This window comes from Mizuhopecten yessoensis, unplaced genomic scaffold (genome assembly GCF_002113885.1).
Source record: "Mizuhopecten yessoensis strain PY_sf001 unplaced genomic scaffold, ASM211388v2 scaffold10447, whole genome shotgun sequence".
Classification (NCBI taxonomy): domain Eukaryota; kingdom Metazoa; phylum Mollusca; class Bivalvia; order Pectinida; family Pectinidae; genus Mizuhopecten; species Mizuhopecten yessoensis.
The window spans coordinates 735040-762117 of NW_018408551.1; the positions used below are offsets into that span (position 1 = coordinate 735040).

The 27078-nt window shown below is 35.2% G+C and overlaps 1 protein-coding gene across 1 annotated transcript; it reads right to left on the bottom strand.

Annotated features, from left to right (window-relative positions):
* Positions 1-5046: 5046 nt before the first annotated feature.
* On the bottom strand, positions 5047-16886 carry LOC110460658. Its single transcript, XM_021513698.1, has 9 exons — positions 16535-16886; positions 11439-11567; positions 11103-11213; positions 10435-10563; positions 9890-10095; positions 8884-9136; positions 8167-8271; positions 7454-7882; positions 5047-5342 (listed from the first exon to the last, which is right to left on the bottom strand). The coding sequence occupies exons 1-9, from the start codon at positions 16884-16886 to the stop codon at positions 5047-5049; spliced, it is 2010 nt and encodes a 669-aa protein (XP_021369373.1).
* Between the last annotated feature and the right edge of the window lie 10192 nt (positions 16887-27078).

Genomic DNA, 27078 nt, shown 5'->3' on the forward strand with positions numbered 1-27078 from the left:
CATTTGGTAACTTTACGCTTCCTAGCTGACGCGGTAACGATTTTCACTTGCTGACACTTCCCAAGCAAGTCATGTTGTTTACAATGAAATGGCGTGTTGTGCGCATGCGTTATTTGATGTGACGCGAACAACTGCAGAACAAACTGTCTGACCAGACAGGATAAGGAATCTCCTCTTCTATTACAAGTAATTACACATTGTTATGAATATGTATCAGCAAATTCCGACCATTAGGAGACTCACTTGATATATTCATGCAGTATTTCAAAAAAAATAAAAATATATATATATAATTCGGACATTTAAATTTTGGTCAGCTGTAAGGGAAGAGTCCCGTTGGCTGACTTAATCATTTCGTGGTATTTTTTTTTTTCGAATTATTTGATCATTTTTTCCGAAACTCTGAAATTATATTTTCGTTTAACGTTGTATTCATTTTCATTCAAACATATTTTATTGACACTGAATAGTCAAAGGGATGGGGCAAAAGTTCTTTCAACTTACTAGTCCCTCTTCCAAACTATTATCTTATGTAATCGAAGTATTATTTTGTTTTAAGAGAATAATTTTCGTTTAAATTATATGAAAAGGCAAAACCTAAAAAGAGCGGTGCTTTTGTTGATATCTGATATTTACTGATTTCAGAATGAGATAAGCTTTATTTAAAGTCGGCTAGTCGGGATAACAATAAAACAACAAGCTCTAGTGAGATTTTAAGACCTTAAAAACAATTAGGGGAGATCGGGGCAAGTTCGGCCAATTATTATTAAAGTTCAGTTTTGAAGAATTAGTTAACTTTTCCTACCGGAAGATCGGATCGCCGAACGAGCCCCGCCATACGGTAAGTTCGGTCAGACATTCGGTTAAGTTCGGCCCACGCTGGAATCAGTTTAATTATGACGTCATTAACCAGGCAACGTCATACTTTTCCGCTATTTTGCGACTTTGTATGTGTTGCATGGGCCGAATTTGCCCCGGTATCACAGGCCGAACCTGTCCGGGCCCAAATTTATATTTCAATTCAATCTTATTGTACAGCAATATGATAGTAAGTGCTTGGCGTGGTTTTATGTATATCATTATAAGCTGTCAATGAGTAACACGTTTGACCGTAAAAATGTTGCAATTCCGTTTCCCATAACTAGAAAGAAGCGAAATCATGATTTGCTTTCTACATGTACCTTCTCAAAAACAACTTTCTCCTGTTTAGAATTTTACATTAGAAGTTTCCTCGACTTTTTTTCGTGTGAATTTCCTGCAAACTGCTAAGATCCTTGAAGTTGTAACTATTAGCTCGAGAACAAAAATATCAGGGGTGGCCAAAGGTACCCCGGTCTCCTGTATGTAGCCGAAATCGACGTCGATTTAGTTGACAACTCGTACACATTTTGCACCTTTGTATGCATACGCTTCACTGGTCATTTGTCTGGTGACAGTGTACATATCGTACTAGTCATCGAAACGGCACATAGAAAATGTTATTGGTTGTGTAAAAAAGAACTTTTCATAATACAGTGTACACGTTTATACTCATAGAAAAGAACACAGTGAAAAAGTTTATTATCGTAATAAGAACTACATATAGTTAGAAATCCACTCGTGATGGTGACTGTTAAACATATCCAACTTGATCGAGTGTTTAACGGAGGAACATTATTGATACAACGTAGTTTATTGGTTATGAAACCAGAAAATCCTGGTGTTTAAAAGGGCTCTAGAATTGCGAATCAAATGTGAATCTATAAATCCCAAATGAAATGGAACGTATTTTAGATTTTAGAATATACATGTGTAAACGGTGATATGACAACAAGTAGACGTAAATACCACTTTTGATTATCTATGATATGAAAAGTCAAAGCCTTAAAGAGCGTAGCTTTTGTTGATCTCTGATATCTACTGATTCATAATCCTGCTTTCAGAATGAGATAAGATAAACTTTATTTAAAGTCGGCTAGTCGAGGAATAACAAAAAAACATAAGCTCTAGTGATATCAAGACCTACATAACAATAGGGGAGGTCGGGGCAAGTTCGGTCCATTTTTATCAAAGTCCGTTCTGGGAAGTATGGCCGCACATCCGTTTTTGAACATTATTCATTTTTCCCTGTTGGAAGATCGGATAGCCTAACGAGCCCCGCCATTGGATAAGTTGGGACAGGCATTAGGGTAAGTTTGGACACCATTGGTATCGGCTAAAGTATGATGTCATGACGCATACAAGGTAAGATTTTAACACCAATTTTACGAATTTGTATGTGTTACATGGGTCGAACTTGCCACGGTATCATTGGCCGAACCCGTCCGGGCCCAAATTGATATTTTAATAAACTCTTATCGTACAGCAATATGGTACATTATGTAGGTAGTGAGTGCTCGGCTTGGCTGTTATGTATATAATTTGAAGCTGTTAGTGTGTTACACGTTTGACCGTGAAAAAAAGAGGCAATTCCGACAACGCGGATTTTCTCCGAATACTCCATCTTCCTCCCACATTAAGAATTAAATCCTCTGCGTGTTTCCGTCAGGGCACAAAAAGAATGATTGAGATAAGTTGGGGAAAACATTAGGTAATTGCTATGGAAAAAACTATTATACACATTTGACGATGAGTCTAAATAAATGAATAGAGATGTTAGTTAAAAAAAAAAACTAAAAAAAAACAACATTGTGATACTGTATGTTACTGAGATTGTCGTTATATTTTTCCAATTTTGTAACTGTCACCGAGGTTTGACAGGTACAGATGCTGAATAAAATTAAACAGTGTCTGTCTATCACTAGTTATAAATCGGAACGCGTTTTAAAAAAAGTATTTCGTTGCTGAAAAAATGAGTTGAACTCGGTTTGGTTGTCTGAACAATTATTGTAGATTTCGACATATATGAACTATCCATTGTTTCTTTTATGAGTGTTGATGCAAACATAAATAATGTAAAGACTATAACCAGACTTTCAAAAACGTTAATTATTTCCTTCATATTCTCAAAAAGTTGAAATCAAAAGCTGAAGAAAAATGTAAACGTTGACCTATTGGTTTAATGCGGCTCTTTTTTAAGATATTTCCAGGTAAAAATATTAACAAAACCTGGTTGATGACAGGATCTTTAGAAAACATTCGCAATTTTACTTTTAGTGCCTGCGGCAAAAACTGAAATAAAATAGTCATGAAGCCCCGACAATGAGATAAATGCAACGGACATCAGTTCCAAGAGTTTCTGGTTATTTTTCATCCTTCTGGAAATAACCGATGATGGCCGATGGAGTGTGACGTGCTTGTGACGTCATAGCCTTCGGCACCCGAGAGCTACCCTCTTATAACTTAATCCCACAAAGATTGAGCAATGACTTACATATGTTGTCTATTGTTATTTAGATACATGAAGTCTAAGAGATGGTTTCAAATGGTTAACATATATACTTTATCAGTAATATTTCAAGTTTGAACATAATTGTTAGTTAGATTTCAATGTCTTGTGCACACTAGTTTGTATCAACAAAAGGAATTGATGTTTTGTTTTATGTTTCGTTTATTTATAATTTATTTGAATACATAACTTATACATGTGTAATGATAAATCCGAAGAGAATATTTGCATCAATTTATAATACAAACTAGGAAATGGATAATATTTTATAAATTTAGGCTGAGACGGAAGCAATAAACAAAATAATTCTTCTGTAAAAATATACAGAAGGTAGCCTGTTGAGAAAAAGTATACTTACACAAAAATGATACGATGACGCTGAACTTCAACACAAATCTGGTAGGCATTTCAAAACAACAGAGCGATACTCCCCATGGGTCTAGTGTATGTTCATCGAAGAGCGTATCAAGGTAATACGTCTTATATTTAAAAAATAATGCCAGATAACTAAATGAAGGAACCAATTGAATTAATCTTGAAATATCAATAACTAATATGTATATAAGGATCAGTACGTACTGGTACATATGACAATGCAGTAGTGACTTAGCATGTACCATGGTCAGAGTATAGAGTTTGTTTAGGGAATTACGAACAAACAAGTGTATACAAAATACAAATCGTTATAAAATTAATACCAATAATGGGCGTCTATAGACGAACTAGCTATATAGGGTTGAGTTGGTCTCAGGAAAAACAGGCTGACCATTCACCACCGATGTATAGGGTAATTAGCATAATAACTGTTAGGACAGACATTGCTAACTAGAATAGGACATTCACTGATCAAGCCCAGTTATATATACATGATACTATAACTGTATTCATGAAGTTATTCACATACAAATGTACGAGGGACATGAACACTTTTTTTATATAATATAATTACTTGAGCAATCATTTTGATATATATATATATATTGTAAATCATTATATGTACAATACTATAACACCATACACAATGGTGTCCATTACAACATAAGCATACAAAATGGTGTACAATACGATATTACCATACAAAATCAAAATCAATACAAATAATTACTATTGAATTTCCGTTTTCTATATTTTCTATATGAACAAATAAAGTGTTCATTTTAGATATAAAAGTTAAAAAAAGAAAATAGAATATATAAAAAGGAATTGATACATGACAAATATCATATAGAGTTAAAATCTGCAAAACATCAGCGAATTTCATCTTGAAAGCTGTGAACTATCTTATTAATTTAGATTACCAATTTTTTTTAATATCTATATCTTATAATCGTCCTTACAACCGTTTCGAAATATTTCCGAAACGCCATATTGACGTTTCGAATTTCCTTGGGTCATCTTTTCTCATTTTTTCTAAACATTTTAAAGATTTACAATCGGGTATATCAAAATTCAAAAATTGATTTTGACAAAGCATTAACAATTTTAAGCACAACACACGATATTTACAAAGCAGCATCTCAAAAATAGTGAATGAAACATCTTTGTATGATAAATACAATGTAGCACTACATGCTGAGCCGGCCACTTTTTGTAACTGTTGTTGATATGAGTAAAATATGCTTCAGAAAATCATAAATTGGTTTAAGATAAATCCTTAGACTTGTCATTCACAACCATATTCACTGACTATGTTTTCGTTCCTTGGAACCTTTTCTCCAAGTTTGACGTCTTTTATGACGAGTTTGCATAACATTAACTATATCAATAATGACAGGGAGGAGGACGAACAGACATATTATTAGAATGCCTCCGGACCCTATATACATAGCGGATGATCTTGGGTCGTAGGCACATGTTATGGTCTGCTTATACATAGCAGTGGTCTTGTAGTGTATCCTGCTGATCTTATATGAATAGCTTGGGGGTTCCTCGGACGACGTAGGGGTCAAAGTCGACGGATGTGATAATGTGCAGACTGAAAAAAATAATTTGAAAGGTAAAACTATTAGTTAGAATGCGAATTGAAAAGATCGATATTAAAGCAAATGTCGTTCTAAGCCAGATCATAGCACATTACTCTCAACATTAAATACGAGGCAATTTACTGTATACATATAATGTAAACATTGTTATTAAAAAAAGATGAGTCACTGTTTACAAAGTATTAATACATGTTAATGTACAGAGTTTTATACAGGATTATTTACAGTGCACAAGGTCATCATGTATAAATATTTTAGGCACGGTAGTCTAATGGTATGGCGTCGGGCTCGTGACCAAAGGGTTGTTGGTTCGAGTCATGGCTTTGAGCAAGATACTTTACTCTACTTGTTCCAGTATATTCAGCTTTAAATGAGTACGTGTGCTAGCTGTGAGCGCCGAAATGGCAGCACCGACTGTATGCTCCCCAGGGAGTTGAGGTTGCTATTGGCTGGTTGCAATTAAGGCCCTATAACCACGGATAATAATCTGTAAACCGCTTTGTTATGACCTACTAAAAGTTCTAGTTTATTATGATTATAAAGAGTTACATTGTATTTACTCTAAGCAGTGTTCCTATAAACAAGGTTATATACCATATGTACGGTACATTTGTATTATATGACAAATTGTATAAGTTACCGTTACCAGCTCGAGAACCACAATATCAGGTTACGAAGACCCCGATGGTTCATATCAAATGCGAGGGAGAATAAGGGTATGATATAAAAATGGTTATATCCTAAACCTAAACCCACCCCCCTTATTTTTTAAGCTTCCAAAAATTGAAGAGTGGATTTCCGGATTTTGTCAAGAACGACATACTGCGAACAGAGTAATTTAATTTACTACACACAAGGTTATATACCGTATACATACATATATATATATATATATGTATGTATGTATACGGTATATAACATATGCGCTCCACAGATACATTTCAATGTACAATCAACGGCAAAGCGTATCACATACTACAAACGCTGACATGCACATCAGTCAATGTGGTGTACCTTATTACTTGCAATAAATGCTATTAACAGTACGTGGGCGAGACCTGCATACAGCTCAATGTCAGGATCAACAACCACCGCTGCTCTATCAAGCAGAACAAACCAGACTTCCCTGTGGCAAGGCACTTTAATATGCCTAGCCATAGTTGGAAAGACATGCAGGTTGTTGCCATAGATCATTGCCCTACATGGGGTGAAACGAGACGACGTACGACAGAACGGTTTTGGATCACCAATCTACAAACCCGCTACCCTCGAGGTATGAACGAACGATAGGCGGTTGCCATCCGCTCGTTTTCCTTCCAGGGGGCATTTGACCTAATGATGCATTACTGCACAGTTGGTCTGCTATCTCGCCTGCCTGCTGCTTCATGTCAGTGTGTGTGACCAACAGCCGTTGTCAGATTAATTTTGCAGATGTATACAGTATCTTAGCCATTTCATCTACTTATTCCTCCTGCACTATTTGATAATTACTTGCATAATTCCTGCAAACCAAAAGAGGCACATGCTTTATTCCTGCAAACCAAAAGAGGCGACTAAGTGTGGACCCCCTGCTGTAACAGTTAGATCTATCGCAGTATTGAGAGGCGACTAATGAGACATTACGTAGCAAATTGGAGATTTTTCACATTTACCGGGCCAGATTTCCACATGCACATGTTCCACGTTTTTGATATCTCTCGTTGACTCACTTTACATGATAGTGCATCTTGCGCAAGAATAGGTCCTCTACATCAGCGTTCCTTGTCCGCGATGCTCTCAGCTTAATTGCTGCCTTCGGCTGTCTTTAGCCGAGGGGACTATTGGTTTTATATAATAGCTATAGTTTCAATTATAGTATATCAATTCTATCTTCTTGTAATATGATGTATATGTCTAAACTTGTCCACCTTGTTGGAATTACTTCTTTGCCCCACATATTTATATATGTATATGGTTTCAAACACCCTTTAAACGCTCTATATCGATTTTATTTATGACATAAAATAATAGGGTATTGTTTACGATTTTTACTTGCGCTTTTATGATAGCAGTGATGATTTGTATTTAATTCACAACAACGATATTATCCTGTTGACTTTCGTACCTGAACAAACGGGTAATTGTCCTTGCCATATGCCAAACAGACAATAATGTTCGATATCCCCCGATGCCACGAAATACCCGCCGATACAGGAATACAGTGCCACACACCCGCTCGATGTACCATTATGCAGCACTTTGGCATTTGCAACAGCTGTAGGGTTATCGCATTGCCGCGTTGCTGGGGTGGGAGTTGCAGTTGAAGTTTCACTTCCTGATACAGAGGAGGAAATAGAAGGCAATCCCAGATAAGTTGTAACTAGGGCACTCGAAAACGCTTTGATGTCTGATATCGTTGAAGAAGTGAAATCCTTTGGTATAGCGTTAGTAGTGGTTAGAGCTGTGGTTTCCGTATGCGAAGTGAACTGAGTCGAAGATGTAGTATAATTTGTAAGTGCTGACTCATTTTGTAGAGGGGTTGTTGTTGTATTATCTGCAAAATCGAATATACATAAGTCTTACTGGGTACATCCTCCTTATCAACCCAAATTGAATGTCAATTTAGTTTAAATCATTGCAACGGTAATTTTTACCTGCAGAATGTTTGTTTCATTTGATTTACCTTGACAATGTAATACTACGTTTTGTGTTATTAAGTTACATGTGTGTGAATAAACTGATTAAGTGATCAATGGACAACATGCAAATAACATTTTCCAAACAGAAATTGTCTACGATGTTCCAAAATATCAATTAATAATAAGGAAAGGGTATTACCTAATATTTGGCAGTATAATCCGCTGTGTGTGTTGGGACAGGAACACTTAACGTTGTTACTATCTACAGGCCGTGTACAGATCCCAGGAACGCATGGTCCGTTGTCTTCCCAATGGAACAGAAACAATACATATTATAATCATTGTCCTGGATGTTCGAATGGAACAAAAAAGCTATGTATCATGACGCATTATGATGATTATAATCTGAGTTGCTTAATTATGATGGTTAGTTATCATATTGATCCAACTCGAGTTGGTCTATTATCAAATTGTTAAGAGACATGAGATTTACCGAGTGTCATTTACAATTTGAAAATTAACTACCGAGTGTTAGATAAACATTATATTCAACCATCACGAGAAAGTTTTGGGACTATTTTTCTCCCACAACGTTTAGATTATATTTCTAGAAAACCACATATTTCATTTGGGGAAACATTTATCCCGTCAATGGAAGATGACGTCGCAAAGCATTGTTACTCGACGTAATATTTAAACGGTTGACCAATGAAGTAGTAGACAGGGTGTTACCCACTTGTTGGTAAACAAAAATATTTACTAACTCCTAGCAGGTTTTTCAAACGAGTCGGAACTTACTCCTTTTTGAGTTATTGATTTGTTTTCATTATTTTTTGGCATTAGGTATACCAATGTTTTTGTTTCTAAAAAAATGTATAAGGGACGGGGGCAGATTTCCTTTATGACCCAAACTCACCTGTGGCGGACGTATTATAGATACGTATTATGACTTTGCCAGAGGTAGAAGATTGTTGGTAAATACCGCCTCCCCAGATACCTCCAATGAACACGATTTTACCGTTGTACAGGTCTGACGGTCGCCACAACAGAAGTGTCTCGTTTGTGTACACGTAGATGATACCACCATATTGACCTTTAGTTCCATCTGTCTGGCTGTTTCCAGCCGCCACAAACCGGAAACCATCGTTATTTCCGTTGTTAACGGTTACCTGTAAAAATTCGTTAAATTATTTGTTGCAATAAAGAATAACAGTCAATGAATTGATTATTGTTTTACATTATTATTCTCATTTTATGTTGTTGTGTTGTATTTACGTATCGATTGGTTCCGAATTTGACCTTGTGTCTTGGTAATGTTTTTTCGATGATTTTATTTAACAAACACAAGCAGAAAAGATAATCCAACATACTTTGTACACAACGACAAAACATACCCCATCATAAACTCGCGATGACCACACTAACAACTGCGTTTACTAACATTGATCAAATAAATCAAAGCGTTCACAAGGACAAAAAGTACTACATGGAGGAATTACATCGAAAACATACAGCACGGCGTAACCTTGCACCACCAAGGTCTACCAAAGTGCTTACTTACAACGACAAAGTCGATATTTAACAACGCCCGAGTATACAGCAACACTAACAAACAACAACAAAATATACCAAAGATAGTGATAAAAGATATCACAGTGTTACGTAATATCGACAAAACACGCCACAAAAAGACCAAACAACGACAAAACATAGCAACGTAACCTTACCACAACAAATTACAGACTATGATATAAGAGTAGTCACAAGAGCACAACGGCACCAAGTACATAACAACAATGTCTAATTCAAAATAAGATTATGCAGATCTTATGTTGTGTACCATAAATTTGGCATTCATCTTTTCTATCCTAAGAAAAGGTACAAATAATAATTTCAGTGACTTGACAAGATAAACAGCTTACATCTACGACAATTAGGTAGTTGCCTGAGTTATACTGCTGTAGAAAGTCAACTTCATATGTGTTGTTTTGCCCTTGAGCCATGGTCATTGCCGTCATGAACACCCGGAATGGGGATGGAAATATCCACATCAGTATGCGAACACGTCCACTTCCCGAATAAGAGTGTTCGTTACTTCCCCAACCGTCGTAGCTATTACAAATTGCCGCTTACGCATAAAAATAAAACATACCTTATATCAAGATAAATACAACTGAAATCAATTGTGTTATAGGATAGTGTTAAAACCAGACATATCAAGTTAAGTCAGATAAAAAAAATATGAGTTAGGTCTTGTCTAATCTGATAAATGCTTCGATTGTCGCTTTCAAATCATTTTGATATTATTGATATTTACCATAAATCGTATTCACTATATTTCGGTCGGGTTTTTTTGAAAGAAGGGAGAGGTATATTATCTTGAATACACTAAATCATTTGCCGTTACATTTAATATGCGTGTAAAAAGGACATTTTCACGATAAAGGAGCAACACATGTGAACAAACAGTTTTTTCCAGTATCCTCCATCGTACTTCTGCTCGGTGACCAGAGGCGTATGGCGTTGGCATTGTACCCAAATATGACACCTCCAATACTAACGAAGGGATCTATCCCGGTCCCATAGTATACAGTGCCTAAATAACATAACCGTGAAAGTCAATGTCATCTACATTTATACATGTACAAAGAGGATATATATTTTACGAATGCAGCAAAATATCGAATATTTCCACGAATGCAATGCACGACAGAATATAGTATACCGTGCCTAAATAACATAACCGAGAAATTCAATGTCATCTACATTTGTACATGTACAAAGAGGATATATATTTTACGAATACAGCAAAATATCGAATATTTCCACGAATGCAATGCACGACAGAAAATGCCGTAAAATCGGACATACGAGTAAGATTTCGTAAGAACTACGTAAATAACAGACAATGTCATCGAGTGCAATGTCGTCATAACCAGAACCTGATGAACCGGATAGGAAAGTACCGCAACATTTCAGTTTGACACTGTTCTAAACTATGGAACAAAATACATGTTGGATATTTTAAAGATTTGGTTATCTTAGGTAAAGTATGGGACTTAAGTTACATAGAATAAACTTTATTGAGATTTTATAATGCAAACAGGTGGACAGGATAAGGATTTGCTACATTACCTTGAGCATCCGAGTACATAGAAGGCGAAGAGCCGACGCAGAGTGTCTGCACTGTCACTAGGTCGGGGTACGTCCCAAGTTTGTGCTGTATTTCTTTGTAGTGGGTGTTTTCTTAATTAAAACGATAGTTGATATACTGTCATCTACTTTCAAAATATCAAAAAACGGATGATATGTTACTTTCCTTCTTAAAACATAAAAATAAGATGTAAACCTATACTTCTAAAGACAAATTTGATTAAGGTTCTACATATGTTTTCCTTCTTTGTTATTCCTGTTTTAAGTCGTCTGGTGTTAAATACTGATACGTATAAAAACACTAATTAGTACACTCACGATCTAGATCGACCCATTCATACTGGAAAGCTGGATCGCCGAAGTCACACATCAGCCACACTCTAACTCTGACGTCAACGGTATTGTACCGTCCACCGATTCGCTTGGATCCAGTGTACCCTGTCCCTCCTATAACGTTAACAAAGGCACCAGATGATCACGGAGAGAGAAAAAAAAAGAACGGTTAGTGAGATTGTAATGGAATTAACTGCAGCTGTTCATACAATAAGGAGATGAAATAATCCGTTAACGTCATACTTATGACGGGACACTTACTCTCGCAGCAGCTGGTTCATGTTGTGTTTGCATATCGTGGTCTGATTTTTTCCGGATAATAACTGTATAAAAAGGTAATTTACTAACACAAAACATGACAGACAGGTCAGATGGAAAGCCGTCTATGTGATAACATTCGTGTAACTTTTAATTCAACAACAAGCTACATTTACAAACATTGACGTAGTTATACAACAAAATGTCAATGAGTAGTGTACATCACATCAAATTATCTCGAAGAGCAGCCATTATAGGCGAAGTGAATATACATTAATTAATTAATGCTAGCAATTTCCCTGAAGGAGGCAAACAGACTTAAATATGATATTTGAAAATAAGATCGGAGACTACCGAATATATTTCGGTGATGTATCACAAAGTCGACTCTTTAAGCCTGTCCATACGAACACTCACGACTCTCCGGTACAGAATTGTACGACATTCGATTGGTGCCGTTAATAGCAGTACTATCCTACTCCAAATGGCCGTCAAAGCTAACCTTTCCCTTTACTTCAGACATTGGAGTACCGCAATCATTGTCTAGTTATTCTATACCCATTGATTTAAAGATTTGCAAATACTAGCAAAAACTACCACAACTGAATACACATGTAAATGACCTTAAAATAACTCTTCCTTCGATATGCTCTTGCTTTACATTCCCATATAAATATGTTCCAGCTTTACATTCCCATATAAATATGTTCCAGCTTGACATTCCCATATAAATATGGTCCAGCTTGACATTCCCATATAGATATGGTCCAGCTTGATATTCCCATATAAATATGGTCCAGCTTTACATTCCCATATAAATATGGTCCAGCTTGACATTCCCATATAAATATGGTCCAGCTTTACATTCCCATATAAATATGGTCCAGCTTGACATTCCCATATACATATGGTCCAGCTTGACATTCCCATATAAATATGGTCCAGCTTGACATTCCCATATAAATATGGTCCAGCTTGATATGAAGCAAATGGCAATCTAAGTAGTAACCTTAGTGCAAAGAGCTTTTCATGAATGGTCCAAAGTATCGAGAAACTTATCAATAATTTAGGGTTACAATCATGTTTGCCACTTTTCTTGTTTTGTTGCCCTCTGCGATTTATTATAAAACTTTATTTATTTTAAAACAATTATGAAACAAGTTTAAACAACTTATATTAATCACTCTTGTTGGCCCAGATGTTAGCGTTTTTTTTTTTTAAAGGGACATCACGTGAAGAGCCATATTCTTTTAATGAATGTATGTGTTGTATGCACATCCACTTATGTTACTTTGCTATCCCCGTATTCATAGTCCGTTCCAAATGTCCAGTTTGACTACTTGAATTGTGCGGGAAGACCCCGTTAAAAAAGCGCCAATAATGTCATGTGACGGTTTTGAAACGAGACAGTAAAAACCACGGTACAAACCTTTCTGTAAAAAGGATTATTCACGAGAAAAAAATTTTTTTTCAAATTATCTCATAAAGTTTATATATGCATTGACAAGCAGAAAAAAAAGGTTTGTGATTGTTTTATTACAACTCAATGTCTTTGGCCACTTTTCTCTAAACCATGCATTATATATATTCATGTATTCATACATTAACAATTAGTAAGTCATATTAGTCGTCAGACACAATAAACATTTCTGGCAAAACCACTTCGTGTACATGTAGATTATGTGTCAGATATGGAACGTGTTGAGATAGTTGATAATTGCATGTTTGTTTTCAATACTTTACAGAGATTAAAGCATTCTTGAAATGGACCCTCTTTTATTCTGAGATAACTTTTCTTTAATCAACTCCTTTTGTCGAAAACAAAAGCCGTCGTTATCTGCCGCACGCGCCATTTTTACAACGTAAACAAGGGACTGTTTTCCGTGTTTTCAATGCGTATTCCGATTCTATCTGAAAATTGAGGATTTATAGACAAAAATTGTTGCATAGCATAAATTCTAAGTTAACATCGTGTTAAAACAAACTTTTGAAATATTACCATTTAAGAAGTATTTTTGTTATGCGATCCCATTTATTCATACTGAACCGTCATTTTGGTATATTTAAATCCTGCATGTGAATAAAAATATCGTTTACTTCAGCAACATAATTAAATCATACAATTTACTTAGACTCTCTTACATTCTTATGAATATATATCAGTCAAATCTGACCATTATTTTCCATAAGGAGTCTCACTTCATATGTTTATGTACATGTAGTATTTGAAAAAAAAAATAAAAAAAAATGCTTCACTGTGATGTCCCTTTAATGTGATCGGGCAGGTGACCCCATACGTTTTCACGTCCCATCAGGGAATCGAACCCTGGCCGCCTTGGTGAAAGGCAAGAGCGTTATTCACTGCACCACCCGACCACATCTGAGATTTTTGAAGGTTTATCAGGACTTGAAACAAAAACCCTCGCCAAGGCATTTAATTTTACTTTAAGATATATCGACAATATGCTGTCTTAAAATTACAAGAAATATATTACGCACGTCGGTGGTACACTCTTAAAGTAGACGAGTCATTGTATCGTACGCAAGCGCATTTCGATCTCCGATCAATGCATTTCAAATATTCAAATTATTATCCGAGCATCCCGTGCGAATGGTGTTTTCATGTTGCTTCAAGACATTGCTAAGCATATCGTGATGTCCTTGATCAATGTCAACTGCTGACGGACAAACGTTCAACACGGGGATTCCTTAGTTGCAGGTTGGTGAAGACAATGACCAAGTTTCATGGTCGCCAACTCATAATGTCATTTCCATTTTTGACACGAAGGTCGTTTTGTTTTGTCATTGGTGTGCCTGGATGTTTCATAAACAGTAGTACCCCGGTTCTCACTTTGAGAACGTACATTGTATCATCACTTTGATTGACTTTTATTCAGACGGCAACTTTCGTCAATGGCAGCGGACTTTAACCCACTCACATTCTCTTTGTACGTTTTACATTGTCTCCATGTAATATTCCCTTTATTCATATCCTGTCCTAGTTTTCTGTTGGAGTACAAATTAAGGCATATATCTGTTGCAATGATTCGATGCTACTTATCCACCGATAATTCCAAAGAACATGTTTAAGGATATCGTAAGCTATTCCATAAAACAAATTATTTAAAAAAGTTTCTTGTGAACCATGCAATATATATTTTGGAAGATTGACCGATGTGGCGTTCTCTGCTTCTACATAGTGATTGATCTTGTTGGGATTTGTATGTTCAATGCATTATTTTCTTTGTCTTCTGTTTATTGTAAAAAAGCACTAAACAACCTCCTGGTCGATGGATTTTTAAACTAGCTATTGATTGAATTAAGCTAATGGAGGTCAACCGTATCGATCAATTGTGTTTTCGCTAATGGGGATAGATATCTGAAAGGACTGCACTTCACTGATTAGATGAAAGATCCTTCCTCAAATATATTCTTTTTTTTTCATCTTGCTAACTATACAAAGTGAATATGTAATGCGCGCACGTTAATTTCTGAGCGTGATACCAGTTTCAAAACTTATTTGTTTGAGGGTCATATTAATTTATATTTAATTAGAACACATACGTGTATCAGAGTGTGATATGAGCTATACCATAAATAACACAAACGTGTATCAGAGTGGGATATTAGCTATATCATAATTATCACAAACGTGTATCATAGTGTGATATTAGCTATACCCTAAATAACACATACGTGTACCAGAGTGAGATATTAGCTATATCATAATTATCACAAAAGTGTATCAGAGTGGGATATTAGCTATATCATAATTATCACAAACGTGGATCAGAGTGTGATATTAGCTATCCCATAAATAACACATACGTGCATCTGAGTGTGATATTAGCTATATCATAATTATCACAAACGTGTATCATAGTGTGATATTAGCTATACGATAAATAACACATACGTGTACCAGAGTGAGATATTAGCTATATCATAATTATCACAAACGTGTATCAGAGTGGGATATTAGCTATATCATAATTATCACAAAAGTGTATCAGAGTGGGATATTAGCTATATCATAATTATCACAAACGTGTATCATAGTGTGATATTAGCTATACCCTAAATAACACATACGTGTACCAGAGTGAGATATTAGCTATATCATAATTATCACAAACGTGTATCATAGTGTGATATTAGCTATACGATAAATAACACATACGTGTACCAGAGTGAGATATTAGCTATATCATAATTATCACAAACGTGTATCATAGTGTGATATTAGCTATACGATAAATAACACATACGTGTACCAGAGTGAGATATTAGCTATATCATAATTATCACATACGTGTATCAGAGTGTTATATTAGCTATACCATAAATATCACAAACGCGTATCAGAGTGTGATATTATCTATACCATAAATAACACAAACGTGTCTCAGAGTGTGATATTAGCTATCCCATAAATAACACATACGTGCATCTGAGTGTGATATTAGCTATACCATAAATAACACATACGTGTATCAGATCGTGCTATTAGCTATATCATAAATATCACAAACGTGTATCAGAGTGTGATATTAGCTATACCATAAATATCACAAACGTGTATATTCGCTCGGCGATTCTCTGTAAGCTTAGACGTCTTCTACATTGCATGTCATGGAAGGCTAATCAACATTCGCCAACAATGTTGTCCTCTGTATCGATTCAAAAGTGTCCATCGTGTCATTTTGTTATGAATTATGTTATTGTTTGTCTATAAAAGGATACAAAATAAATATACAAATAAACGCTTTTATTATATTGCACGTCCTTTCTACGGAATGGGTATGCTCATATCGCATTCTTACCTGTGTAGGCGGCTGATCCTTTGGTGGTAAAAACAGCCCCAGAGTATCCCTCGTTAAAGCTGGGTAGGAGAACCCGTGTAAACGCCTCGTTGTAAGAATATATCACTCCGCCGTAATAAGTGTCGGTGTCGTCATCACGTTGTGCAGAACCAAAGCCCGTGAATATATAGTCATTACCATTTTCAGTGACCTTAACCTGCACATCTACTTTAACCGGAAGTTCTTTGAGATCGTAGGTAAAAGTGGTTTCCGACCCGTTCGCGCCGCTTTGTGCTGTCAAAGTTCTCCATTCACTGGTGTATGTTGGCGAATTGATCAGGGAACTATCTACAATAGTAACATTATTCTTCATATTTTTATACAGATGTAAAACATGTCTAAAATAATTTATTTACCAAGTCCTTACAACTTTGAGTAGATCAGCTCATTTGCTGTTTAATCGACCTATGTATCGTTGAATGAAAATAAGAGAATGTCTTTTTTTAAATAAAAATGCACTTATATAGCAATTTTATTGTAAAAAAAATTGCAAACATATTGAGGATATTAATAGTTTTCTCATTTCGGAATACAGTAATTATCTCAGAAATATGACAACTAATTGATGTTTTATGAGTTATAATCACGAGTAAAAATAGGTACATTGTATATCTAACCATACGAGTGTAACATACATACATATTACATTCTAAACAACCGACGAAATTGTCATTGATCTTACAATTGACAAAAGTCCAGTACTATCGAAATGGTCATAGTGACAAATATTTGTCTATTGACAGATCGTCTTTAAAGCGTTTAACGAATCAAAATACGTTAAAGATAAAAAAAAAAAAAAATGGCAATATAAAATGTCCATTCGCAAAACAAATATATATACAATTCAACTACTATCATAGTATAATCTTTTGTAAAATGATAACCACCATTATCAACATCATAGCTTTTTAAGCCTATCCATACAGCAAATCCTCGTATTAAACGTCAGGACAAAACACTGACCATGCAATACAGATATAGCTAGAGGCCTTGATATCAAACGGAATCACTTCCTGATTATGACATAAGCAAAAATATAATAAAAACTGGCAGTGCACTGAACAGAACTCCAATACCACTTTAAAAGTCTCAGTTAATTAACAAAGCCTTTGAACAAAGTGGCAAGTTATAATAAAAGATAAATATTTTGAATACCTAAATAAAATTAGTCTATAGTGGGTCCAATACTATTTTATCATTAAACATAATGTGTAATAAAGCTCTGTGTACCTCAACGGTCGAAAATCCGGCGTATTTGAATCAATGGTAGCATTTATTAGAAAAAAAATATTTCATTCTCATAACTCTGTTGATATTTTCTAAAATGTGGTAACAACGGAAAGTTTGGAAAAAAAGAGAATCCTTAAGCATCAACAAAACAATCATTTGATTAAAATTCGATAACACCTGGGTAAGATCTGATCCAGGGTGAATCAGACCAGGTGTTCCGGAAGGGTAAGCGTATTTTGCTTTATCAACGACACCCGTCATTTAAATCTAGGACAAAACCAAGGTAATGTAACGTCCTCGCATCGAAAACCAAATCACAAGACACAATAATGAGCATAATTAAAAACAATCATCAACGACTTTCATATCACAAAAAAAGGCATATTTCCATATGGGATATTGATGGCAAACATGAAACTTGTCTATGATCTTCACTTATTTGCCTTTTTGAAACTCTTTTCTTATTCGAAAATGTTTAACATACCTGGAACCTTTATTGTGAGTGATAAACTTTGTTAACGAAAGCATTAGAACGAGTCGATAACCACCCACCGACTGGTAGCAAGGATACAATTGTCCTTGGCCTGCAATATACTTTTCAAAGAATATTACTTCCGATAATAACGTTTAAAGCATAAATGTCCAAGACAACCATACACATATGCTAGAAACTTTGTGAATTAAAAGGTAATTTACTCGTAATTGAAAATGATCAATGATTATTTTCGACTATTGCCGTTATTATGTTTTTCATTAGAAACTATTTCAGAAATAACAGAATGCAGCCTATCATGTGCCTCATTAGATACACAAAACCTTATCATGCTGGCTTTCATTTTTGGGTTGTCTCTTCGGTTCAAATTGCTGATCGCTTTTATTGAATTTGTGTTCCTGCTTAAATTATTTTCCTGAGGTTTGGATGCATTTAATATCTGTCCTTCCTGTGGATGGATGAATTATCTGCTGTAATGAAAATAACCATGCATCGATAATAACCTCTTGTCTGTATTACTCTTTATATCTTTACAATTCCATGTCTCTCTAGTTCCAGTTGTAAACGTTTCAATAACATTTGAATCTGATGTGTTTTGAGGTTGTACGAGTTTGCTACATGTTTCTTCGAATAATATAAACCTATAACACGTGTTAAAATAAATGTTTTAAAACGACATTGCTGAAACTCGTTGAATGAAATCTGAATAATACATTTCGATATAAATAAAATATCCCAAACAAACAGTTTATATTACTGGATAACATGGGGCTTTCGTGATGTATTGTTTCCGCAAATGAAGCGTTTGAAGCGGATCGCAAGTTGTAATACATTAAACGTATGCTAAATAGAATGTTATCCAGACAATCGGGTGCTCAACAGACGGGTCGTATTTGTGTACATAAGATATTGCAAACAACACGATCTTATTGTGAAGATAACAAAGTATCCACAAATGAAATTCATACTTTCAAAGTTGCCTGTTAAATATAGTATAAAACTTTATCTTTACGACATAAAGTTAATTCGAAAAAAGCGTAGTATATCATAACACCAATGATAGACATAACGACGTAGTGAACGGAATGATGACGTCATGTTTCTACTCAATGGATTTCAATTCATCGAATTGGAAATAATGTAACGATTTATGTTTTATCTAGCTATTTTAAATTGACCGTTATGTTACATATTTGTAAAACCCAACGTTTCGTTCTACAGTAAAATTACGCGGTTATTTCAAAAATACGCGTGCTGAGTGACACTTGACATTACTGCAGTACTACATGTAAAAACCACCGAGAAAACTACCCAATAATTAGTATAACGATTCTGACTATTTTGAGCGTAGTTAATATGTTCAAGGCTCAGACACTCATATTGCAGCTCCCAGGAGTATCAAGCTTAATTATAATCATCATAGTTACATTTGAGTTACGGTGGGGCCAGGGCCTATGGGAAATCTGACATTATGCACCGAATATTTTGCATACAAGGTGACACTTAGTGTATGTTGTTGGAATTCCTAATTCTTTACTTAAGTTAAAACAAATATCTCCGAAACCTCCCAATTACAATTTGAAGGTGAGTTCTGAACAAAAGCCCTGTCAAATTGTAAAGAGATATCATACGTTCTTTTTATAGCATTTCTTTTGTTACATATGCAATATGATTTATTCTAATATCCAGAATCTATGATTTAAGTTAAAATTTATTTAATGAACTGAAACACGTTGTATAACTATATACATATACAATCTATTATCCTCGAAATCATTCAACCTAGCTGTTGATCATGGCCAATGAACCATTTTATAATCAAGTTCCCTACGTGATTTCATTTTAGTAATTCAGTTTTATGTGTATTCTATTTATTATTGTACCTTTCTTCTTCTATCGGATTTTCAATATGGAATTTGTTTATTTACGAGGTACGTTCAAACTTAGCTGTAAAGCATGGTGCACAATCGATCATAAATCTATTAGATTTAGAGCTGAAATATTTTATTTATTTGCCGACATGTCAATATTTACACGGGTTTCAGCAGTAATGAAAGTGTAATTAAGTGATAAACATACAAAAATGGAACATCCGTTTACCTCAAGCCATACTCATGTAAAATAGACTGTGCAATAAATGTATGCCAAAGCCCACTAATAACTACGTGGGTGAATAGGACTAAGTTATGTCAGAGTTTAGTATATTGAAATGAAATTACACGGGATATTTTCCAGAACGTCGATTTACTCATTTACCCCTGAAATTTCATAAGGAACTACTCCCACCTTTGATTTGGAAGAGGTCAAATTTGTCTTCAGGGGTGAATGAGTTAAAGCATAATACTTAATTTGCGAGATATAATATAATAATGTCTTATCATTATGTGTTTACACATCATACTACTTTTTCAAGACAAAATCCTCGATTCTTTGTCAGGTTATAAGAATGTGGTTACTTCATAGGTACATGCGAGGTTTTGCCGTTTTGTAAACCTGCCGAATACATTTGGCAGTAATAGCACAATTATTGTCATAGCATTACAATACGAGAACCATAAATGCTGTTAAAGATCAGCAATGCAGACATTCGCTTTGTCTATTCTTTATAACGCCACTATAAGCCCAGTAGAATTCAACTTCATCTTCATTCTTTTCAGATTCACTATGCTTTTTAACGTCATTAAGAAATATAAACCTTGTTGGGTTTCTTTTTCGTTTATTCAAGTGCTTTGAAGTTTCCGTTGAACATATCATACACATTTTATTATTGCAATAGAATATCGTTATTTGCGAAACATGGGTTGTTTACAATATGTAGATACCTAAACAAGCCAGACAAAACCTGCCAAATTCAGTACTTCTATTCTTCACAGTGATTCCGAATTTTATATGAAAAACAAATTACAAATATACAAGTAAGAAGAACTCATGAAGGAATATCTATCTACAGTAGGATAACACGATGTCAACTATCACAAAAAAAAAATGTCATATACGAAGATTTCATATTTGATCAGTTGACCGATACTAACCATCACTGTTCGCAAAATTACTGTTACAGGTCTTAATTGACACGATTGCAAATCATTACATCAATCCGAAATAAGCTGTGTTTCAACAATCGCTGTAATTGAATAACTGTATCGTATCACACAAACACTATATCAACCACGGGCTACTAAAATTGTCATAAGTCGGCATTACTGACACATTTATCGTAAAAATAACTTACCTTTAAATAAGAACAGCATAACAACGCAATGTAAATATGATGGCTTTCTATTTCCACAAATCATGATTGCTGTGGTAGTACAATGGCCATAGATAAGCAGGAAAGTGTCATTACAAAATCTGGTTCCTGTAAAATTCGAGATAGTGGATGCATTAGTCAATCCATCACCACCAATGTATGTAAGGCATTGTTAATATCGTCTTGCAACTTCTCGTTAGGACTATGGCAGCGCACCCTTATATATCCCCCGCCGCCAGTCGTCTATAGATCTGGAGAGTACAGCAGGTGGTCCCTACTAGAAAGCGTGAGCCCATCACACCGGTTTTTCATCTCTGTATTGGTCATCTTTACAATAGAAGTCGTAGTACAGGGATGTACACATTAAAGGCTGTACCTGTACCAACACCTCTGTGTCCATAGGTGCCTGTCACCCTATATCAGCCTTTACGATCATCGCAGATGGAAGTTGAAACTCTGCTGCGAGTTCCAAAATCGCGCAGTGTGATAGTTACAGATGTTTCAGGAAAATCGCAGTTACAGTGTGGAAAAAGCCTATTATACGGTACTAGAAAATAATAGAAGAGACTATTTTCATAAAGAGTGTTGGAATCCTCCTGTTCAGTTAAATTCTTTTTTTTTTAGTTTTCAGTACATTGTCTTCTCAGAGATTACCTGAATTGTACATTCCTGTTATATAGTTTTGAAACCAGATGTATTTTTCAAAGCATTAATCGAGGAGAGATTCGTGTATTTCTATAAAATTGATTATTGAATTGCAATTTTGTGTGTTAACAATATTTGACAATAAACATGATATAAGATAATGAATATACATGTCATTCAAAAATAAAGTTCAAGAACTCATGACGAATTGAACAAATCTGATACGATGAGGAAAGGAATTAAAGATCGAGTCTATGACCAGATGAGGTTTTGCGGGGTCAAAGATGAGGTTTTGTGGGGTCAAAGATGAGGTTTTGCGGGGTCAAAGATGAGGTTTTGCGGGGTCAAAGATGAGGTTTTGCGGGATCAAAGATGAGGTATTGCGGGGTCAAATATGAGGTTTTGCGGGGTCATAGATGAGGTTTTGCGGGGTCAAAGATGAGGTTTTGCGGGGTCAATTTGTTGCGTTTGTTAGTTAGTGCTTACTATTTAACTAGTGTTAAGATTCCATTGATTTCTGTCGAAATGCTTATACAACAAATGCAAAACATAGGCCAGATATACCGATTAACAGTAGCAAAACACGCTTTTCCAAGTCATCATTGTCTCAAATAAGTTTAAATCTAAAATTCCGCTATCTTGGTTATGTATTTATTGTCTTCAGTGAGTCCTCATAATATAATCTGGAAATATGTCGTGTATTTCGATATCATTTAGTTACGTCACAAATAGATCATATTACATAAGTTCATACGCGAATGCCGTGGTTACTTCTACTGAATGAACATCATGGCTACATGTATAATCGAATGAGTTCATGTACTTAACATTGAACTAAATGCAGTTGTCATTTATACCTAATACGAATGCCAACTGAACCGTGAAAAATTCCAAGAAGCGCACAGGCAACTCACGTTTAATTTCATATTCTGGTTGCATTCATATCGACTGAAATCCGTTCATTATCTATACAATTACCAATTACAAAAATTTAATCGCAATGAAAATTAAATCAATTTTTTTTTCTAAATTCAGCATCGAGGTTATATATGTACTGTTATCGTGTATGCTTCTTACAAGTATGTAAATAGTACAGACGCTCAGTGGTTTCCAACGTCACATCTGTGACACGGTGATAACGATGACATCATCATGTGGGCCATGGCATTCATAACTAATGTAAGTTCCATACGAACTTGATAGGATTGTACGGTGACAGTGACAACTGATGAGTTTTATAATTTACTATAAAGTGTTAGGAGAATTTGTTATGATAATGGCGCTATGTAGCTACATGTATACATTAATGTTGTATACCGATGACATACTTCGAGTTAAACGGGGTATTCGAGTTATACGAGTTCGAGATAACGAGGTTCGACTGTATCTATTTCCTTATTGTTGTTAACAAGTTTGTACTTAGTTTCTTAAAACATTTGTCGACGTGATTTCAAAAATAATTAATTGAGAGAACTGAATTTCTTTGCGTCGTCAGCTAGATCGCCTAGGAAACTGATCACGTCAATGTCGTGATATTGGTATTATCGACGCTAGCACTATGACTTTATATGATCAAACAAGATATTGAAGAATGTATTGTCGGATGATGTTTTTGAAGTCACTGGTTACTAGTGAGTGGTTCAATATTTTGCATTCCCTTTTTTAATTAATAATACAATACAAAATACGCCACCTTTATGTATATTGATCAGTATTGGCCTACTCAATTAATCGGATTATGTCTATGGAAACAGCAACAGGACTTCATTTATTCCTGTGAGCTTATCTCGTAAAGCCACAAAGCACTTGTTAAGTTCATCAACCTAACAAAGATATTTCTAGATATATTTTTGATTGGTTTCAAACTGGATAATGGTCAATTTGGAGATTGCCACTAACCTTTATAGCAAAAGGTTAATACGAGTTCATGGATACCAAATCAATTTCTTTTACTTTTTTTTTTTTTTTTTGGGGGGGGGAGGGGGGGGGCATGTGTTGTGAGAAAGGAAAACGCAAAACAAAACTACATAGTATGAAAACGACCAGAAAGCAACCATTCCAATTAAATAATTGAAAGCAAATACCTGTTGGTAATAGGTACAAATCTTTCTCCGTCAACAGATGATACGATTTTACAAAGTCCTACCAAGAGCGGCATGTTGCAATACATTACCAATAGGTTGAGATAAATTAGTGACAGTCATCAACAAGCATTTGTTTATGTTCCTTCTACACTTACCCCTTATAAACAAAACCCAATATTAACCCTTTATAAAATTTCTCAATTAAAACAGAAAACATTATGTTCTGTTCCCTTCGATTGTTATTTCTAGTATTAATGCATATACCGTATACTTTTTTTGCATCAGAATCTTAGTGGAGGACATTTTGTCCCTGTCTTCGTTATTTTAATGAGAAGACAGTGAACTGTCGATGTCAAGGTACAAATGTAGCATATCTATAGGATTCGATCGTTGGACCTTTTATCAGTCGTTATGGATTCCTTCAATAAGATGATGAGCAGTATATATCGAGAACCGATTAATATATATCTTAATTTTATTAATTTATTTGGTTTCCACTTTCACACAAATCAGTATATCGTTTCAGTGCTAATCTATACAGTTATTTCTATTATCATTGGCGGGTTTCAACCACAAATCCCCAATATGGACTAGGTGGTTGATGTTCAATTGGTGTGGTGAATGGATGAACCATCCTCGTATTTGTTGAGAAGGAGTCGATGTGGCGACTGGCTGGGTGGTGGTTTTATGTTGTCATTTGCAGGATGAGGTTGTAATTATCTGGGCGGTTGTGGATGTTGTGAGTGGTTGATGATGCGATTGGCTGGGTGTTTGTTGATGTTGACTTTGGCTGGGCAGTTTAAGATGCGGTGATTGGCTGAGCGGTGGTTGAGGTTGTAAGTGGTTGATACAATGATTGGCTGTGAAGTGATTGATGCTACGATTGGCTGCGAGTTTGTTGATGTTGACATTGGCTGGGAAGTTTGAGATACGGTGATTGGCTGAGCGGTGGTTGAGGTTGTGAGTGGTTGATACAATGATTGGCTGTGAAGTGGTTGATGCTGCGATTGGCTGGTTGTTTTTGATGTGGACATTGGCTGGGTAGTTACAGAGGCGGTGATTGACTTAACGACCGTTAAGATGATCAAATTAGTGTGGTTAGGTGGTGGTTGATATGGGAATGTTATATTGGCTGGCTACTTGTTGATGTGATAATAGGCTAGATGTTGGCTTATCCACTACAAACAGAGAATGGAATGCATACATACAGAAACAGCCTCGTTCAAAGTGGAACTTAAACGTGAAGTATGTGATAGATTAGGGACAGTACATAGTGCATACCAATGATATATTCGTATTATGCCGGTAAATATTAAGTGTCCCCGAGAAAAACACCTTGGCGATTAAATTAACCAGACCTTTGTCGACCTATAACACTATTTTATTTTAAATCATATGCATGTATCAATGGAACGGCATTATTTCGAACAAATTTTATATTCTGTCAAAACATCTTGTTATCAAGTTATAGGAGACATAGCAACATCCAGGAAATGTAGTCAACTCTTAAAGCTCATTTAAACGGATATTCACGACTCTCTGTCAGTTCGGTTATTAAATATTAAAATTCAATTTCGCCAACAAGGGGATAGCTGGCATCTAAACCAGTTCTATATATATAACACAAAAGGTCTGTCGAAGCTAATATATCACAGCACTTCAGATAAAAATCGTATCCCGCAAATTTGTTTTACAATTATTTTAGCTGATGGCTTCCAATCTTTCAAATAATAACAAGCAAACGTTATACAGATGTATTTAGATGACCTTGGAACAAACTCCTTCTTCGGCATATTTTTGTTCCGCATCTACATACAAATATGATCCAGCTTAACATATAGTAACTGGCCAGAGTCCTGGTCGACAATTTTTATGTTGAGTTCGATGATAAGAATTTCCAGGAGATTGTAGGCATTAATCTTCCCCTCTTCTAGGGAGCTGAATTTATTGAAAAGTTTATCAAAGCATGTAACTTAAACCTTGCCAATTTCTCTGGTTTTACTTTCAGATAGATCTAAGGTGTTATCTTCAAATATCGATTCGATCGCATATACTTTCTTGAAATGGAAATCAATATCTTAAACTTTGAATCCATTATAACTGAGAACTGTTTCAAAAATTATAGATATTCCGATTTGTTTCTTGTCTCAATAGTATGATTTTGAATCCCTATATAAACAACTTTAGTTATGTATTTCAGTATTTCAGTATTTTTGAAAATATATGAAAGCTACGTGTAAAAGTACGTGTACAACGTTAGCACGGCCCAGATTAGAAAGCTGCTGATTAGAGGAGATCCGTGGTACTTTAATCAGGTTTAGTACAACAGTTCCCTGATGAGAGAATTCCCGATAAGCGGATTAACCCTTTGCTTCAATCTCGATACAGTCCGTCCTTTAGCATTCCCTTATACCAGAATGTAACCTGCAATCAATGATAATCACAATGATAAGAGTGTATACACGTGATTTTAATGATGGGTTTCCATGCTTCTACCTCCTAGCATTTTGTTGTGACAATTCTTTACCTCCTTAAATTAACAATCAAAAAGTGTACATGTTTAATTATATAATATTTCCTTTATTTAATAAACAAAAACAAATATAGGATAAATCCATCTGAATATCTAGGTATCACTATGCAAATGAACTTCATATTTTTTATTGAATATGCACGATGACATTGAATAAGCTGTCATACCTTTTTTCGATTCGAATGGAATGTTCTGGGCGATTCTAGTTTACCCTTTCATTAGCATGATACCCTCGGTTCTAAAGGAGGACGAAATAATTACGTATAGGGG

Coding starts and splice junctions, on each gene's coding strand:
- LOC110460658 (XM_021513698.1), bottom strand. CDS start 16,886: ATGAAGAATAATGTTACTATTGTAGATAGTTCCCTGATCAATTCGCCA. Junction 10,564..11,102: donor TATGTACTCGGATGCTCAAG/GTAATGTAGCAA, acceptor TATGTTATTTAG/GCACTGTATACTATGGGACC. Junction 10,096..10,434: donor GGAGGATACTGGAAAAAACT/GTTTGTTCACAT, acceptor TTTATGCGTAAG/CGGCAATTTGTAATAGCTAC.